This window comes from Leguminivora glycinivorella, chromosome 15 (assembly GCF_023078275.1).
Source record: "Leguminivora glycinivorella isolate SPB_JAAS2020 chromosome 15, LegGlyc_1.1, whole genome shotgun sequence".
Taxonomy (NCBI): domain Eukaryota; kingdom Metazoa; phylum Arthropoda; class Insecta; order Lepidoptera; family Tortricidae; genus Leguminivora; species Leguminivora glycinivorella.
Window position 1 is genome coordinate 11,471,414 of NC_062985.1, and position 4,559 is coordinate 11,475,972.

The window sequence follows — 4,559 nt, forward strand, 5'->3', positions numbered from 1 at the left end:
ATAAGGTCCAATTGAGTATGGCAAAAAAAGTGTGAGCTCAGTCCCTATTGTAGGTCGATGGACAAAACAGTTTTGTCTCCCGTCTGTGAGGGCCCTTTGGGGTGAATCACAAACTACTAAGAAGATACTACGGGGTGAACCAACACATACAATTCTAATAATATTGGAATTATATTGCGAAAGTTTGTGTTAGCTTAATCGTTTATCGTTGTCCGGTACGCCAGTCTGTGTCAGCTTTTGGTCAATCGGATAGGAAACAATCGGAAATTCACGACTGTCACAGATTTGACGTGTACTTGACATTTATGTTTAGTATTTATTTTCATTCTTCAGGGCTACTTTTACAATAGTTTTAACATATTTTAAGCATAACATTTTTGCTTTATTTTGTAAGGATTGAACACTTTCTATGATGGGCCTGCCTCAAATATTATCCAAAACCAAATAAAGGTTTCTATCACAATAACATAGACGTGAAATGTCGCATATTGATAATCTAGATCAAGGAGAGTTGAAGTCACTGGACACGTTGCACATTGGTTTCTGAAGTACTGTATCTACGTATTATATCGCTGAGGCAGGCCCTAAGGTGTACACGTAGCCGACAAAAGTAGGTCTGTAGTAATCTAATAGTGACGATTGTTGTCAATAACGGAATATAAGTCGCCCTCTGCCCTTTGCATACTCTGGTCTTACAATCAGCTAGAAAGGGACTGAATCAAGGGATACAAGGTATATTTTTATTTAATAATAATAATTTTAAATAATTTTGCAATGTCAGAGGGTAAAGTACAAGTGAAGGTAGAACCTCTATATACAGATTATGAGGCAAATTTGGAGTCTGGGAATAAAGCTGAAGAGGCTCATATACATGTCAAAGATGAACCTATTTGGAACACTGAGGAGTACTCACCGGCCAGCGTCTGTAGAGATCAAGTGATAGAAAATGACTCTCTGAGTCACACAACTAAAAAAATAAAGAAAGAAACTGAACAACACAGCACAAAATACTCACAAGATGATTGGTGTATGGAGTATAAGGTTAAGGTTGAGACAGAGGTAGATAAGTCTAATAGAAGCAACATAGCATCACAAGTTAAGGAATATAGTCATAACATATCACAGCAGAGTCTAGTGCTGGCGGCGTCCACAAACCAGTATATGAAAAAGGAAAAAGAAGCTACAAAGGATGCAATTAGTAAAGAGGCAGTTACGCCAAGTGGCTTGTATGTTGACCAAATGGTCAAGATTGAGAGAGACACAGACATTTACAGTGTAAATAATGAAATTCCACATAAGTTAAATAACTCTGAGAGCAAAGTAGAAACCAGTCCAATAGGCCATGATGGCAGTAAGTTTACAATCCAGTCATGCCTCAGTACAGACCAAATGGTAAAGGCAGACAATGCGGTTGTAGGCCTGTACATGGACCATGTTGTAAAAGAGGAACTAGTAGTTGGGCCTGAGGTATTGCAGAAGCCTAAACTCTTACCATTTCAAGGTATGTTTATGTGATGTGCAGTATTTACTGTTAAAGCTGTACAGATGTAGTGGATAAAATTATAGTTTTCCATTGTATTTTCTCTGAAACATTTGTATTTGTCATGCTAGTTTGGTTAATGTTAGTACTTTTTGTACTAAATGAAATAACAAGGCAAGTTGAATAAAAGCTTGTAAAAACCTGATTTTATTGTTATTATAAATATTGTTACAGCAACTAATAACAACCTTGATAGATGCTCGGTCAGGCTGGAGAAAATGCATGTAGAGACAGAGAGCAGCACATGCAGTGTTGGCTTCAATACATACAAGTGCCAAGTGTCTCTCCTGAACTACCAAGGCAATCAAGTAAAAGAAGAAATCAATCGTAAGTTTTACTTTATATACCCTCTTACCCCATAATACTGTAATTGTTAATAAATTGAGCTTAAGATGCCTGGTTAATTGTAATTAAGTAATGTCTATATTTTTATTACAGATTCAGCTCCACAGAACAGTCAAAATATACAGATTAGTGGAAATGCAAAATTACTTAGTAAAAAAAGAATTAAAGTTGAAGGAAAACAATACAAACGTGAATTGCATGGTAAGGTGCAGAGTGAAAAACCCTTCAAATGCACCCTCTGCAGCTACTCCACTGCTAATAAAGCTCACTTCCAAATACACGAAAGAGTACACACTGGGGAAAGACCTTACAAATGTGACCAGTGTAGTTATGCCGCCATCCAAAAAAGTGACTTGTCCGTCCACCAGAGAGTACACAGTGGTGAGAAGCCATTCAAGTGTCGCCATTGTATCTTTGCCTGCTCCCGTAAACGTGACCTGTTGGCTCATGAAAGGACTCATGATGTTGATAAACGACTAAAATGTGAGCAATGCTCTTACACCAGCAACCGCAAACGAGATATGCTAATCCACGTCAGTTGCACACATGCAGACACTTTGTTAACCACCACTGTAAATGACCAGAATATTTACAAATGTGACCACTGTAGTTACACTAGTCCTATTAAACGAAATTGGCAGAACCACATCAGAATAACGCATACGAAACCAAAACCGTACAGATGTAAAATATGTAGATATGAATCTAAAGATAAAAGTAGATTTGAAACACATGTCAAAGAACACACTGGGAAGCCAATCGAGTTCCGCTTCAAATGTGGTGAATGCAATTACGCTACTGGTCATAAACATCATATGTTAACGCATCAAAGAACTCACTCAGGTGAAAAACCTTTTCATTGTAACCACTGCAGCTACGCGACTGCCTATAGACGTGAATTGGTAGCCCACAAAGCTTTACACAATAATGAAAACCCTTACAAATGCACTAAATGCAGTTACGCATGTGGCAGTGAGAGCCATCTGCGGATCCACGAAAGGACACACATTGGTGAGAACGAGAATAGACTTACGGAAACGTTAACAGAAACTAAAAAACCTGTTCAGACCAGAGTTAACACTTTCAAAATTTTACTTAAAAGGGAACAAAGCAAATAAATAGCTCTTGGCATTAAAATCCACTCCTATTCACATTCCACAACCAGGGAATGGGTCGGCGTAGTTTCATTTTTCTACAAAGATCTTTTGAAGAGATATATACAGATTCGTTTTTAGTCAGGAACTGGGAACCTGATCCTTATAAATCTATATTAAACTGAACCTCTAATTTTTAATTTTTCTTTAATTGCTTTGAAAGAAGTGAGCACTAATGCATAGTAATATTTTTGTAAAGGTTAGGATAAGTATTTGTTTCATATAATCACACTTGCATCACAGCATTTTAATCACATTTTTAAGCTGTATTAATATTAGGATATTTATTTTAAGTCTGTTTCTTTTTACCACTAATTGTTTACAAACCAATTTTCATCACAAAATGTATTAACTAAGTTCCATTTATTGCGTATTTTACGTATGTTGCATAGAATAGATATTATATTATTACTTAGGTATAATAAATGAATTATAATTTTAAAAGTTTTGTTAATTGAATGAATCCCAGAAAAAATGTGCTCCGATAACATCACCACAGTTTTTTTTTAACACACATACTTATTTTAACTTGATGTCCTAGACTGGCTGGTAGAATTGACCTTAAAATGATGATTTTGAAACAAATGTTTATTAAAGGTACAGCGGGGCAAATCTCGACTGAGGGGCAATTGTAACTGATCCATTTTTTCCACTATTACAACACTATGATGTTGAGTTCTACATGTATCCACTGAACATGCCTACCATATATAACCGGTGTACACTCTATTTAATAATGCAAACATTGTAAAACATTGAAAAAATGGATCAGTTTACCCCACAGTACCTAAACTGATGATTTGATATTTTCCTGGTGTTGATGTGGTGAAAAATGTTGTTTCACTCTGCGACAAAATTTACACCTAATTGATTTTAGAGCATTTTAATTTGTTTAGATAAATACCTAATATTGCCAATAAAAAAATAAATAAATAAATAAATAAAACGTTTATTCAGAACGTAAAGCTTAACCCTATTACATATCTTCTGCCAAACCACTTTGTGGTTTGTTGGCAGACGAGGCTCCCATACACTTATCAAGCTAAAATACCTCATAGTTTTTAGATATATGTATAATATTTATATATACTTATAAGTTTTTGCTATGCATACACACACACATGTACATATACGTATACGATGCATGTATGCGTAGCCAAAACCTAGCTTACCTTAACCCTTTACTTCATGCGCTTTATGAGCGATTACCTCTTAATCTAGGAATTATGCGTTTCAGCGTTTACCTTACACTTACAGCGTTTACTTTACAGTTCAAACTAAGATTTTCTTATCTATTATGACATGAAGTAGGGAGTTAATTCTCTTATTTAAGCGTACAGCATAAAGATACAATTTGCAGTGATTACATTTTATACAGGTTGTATTTTATCTTTTAGTTTCTTTAACAGGAAGATACTTAGTTTCTTTTTAAACGTTTGTTTTGTCATTCTTACAGTTTTTAATTCTGATGGCATATCGTTATAGATCGTAGGGACTAGATATTTTCTGCATCTCTGGCC

At 35.4% G+C, this 4,559-nt stretch overlaps 1 protein-coding gene across 1 annotated transcript; it reads left to right on the forward strand.

Annotated features, from left to right (window-relative positions):
• Window positions 1–309: 309 nt before the first annotated feature.
• LOC125233881 (zinc finger protein ZFP2-like) lies at window positions 310–3,332 on the forward strand. The gene is made up of 3 exons (XM_048140035.1): window positions 310–1,501; window positions 1,715–1,867; window positions 1,979–3,332. Exons 1-3 carry the CDS (start codon window positions 775–777, stop codon window positions 3,001–3,003), a joined length of 1,905 nt encoding a protein of 634 aa, XP_047995992.1. The 5' UTR covers window positions 310–774; the 3' UTR covers window positions 3,004–3,332.
• Window positions 3,333–4,559: the final 1,227 nt, after the last annotated feature.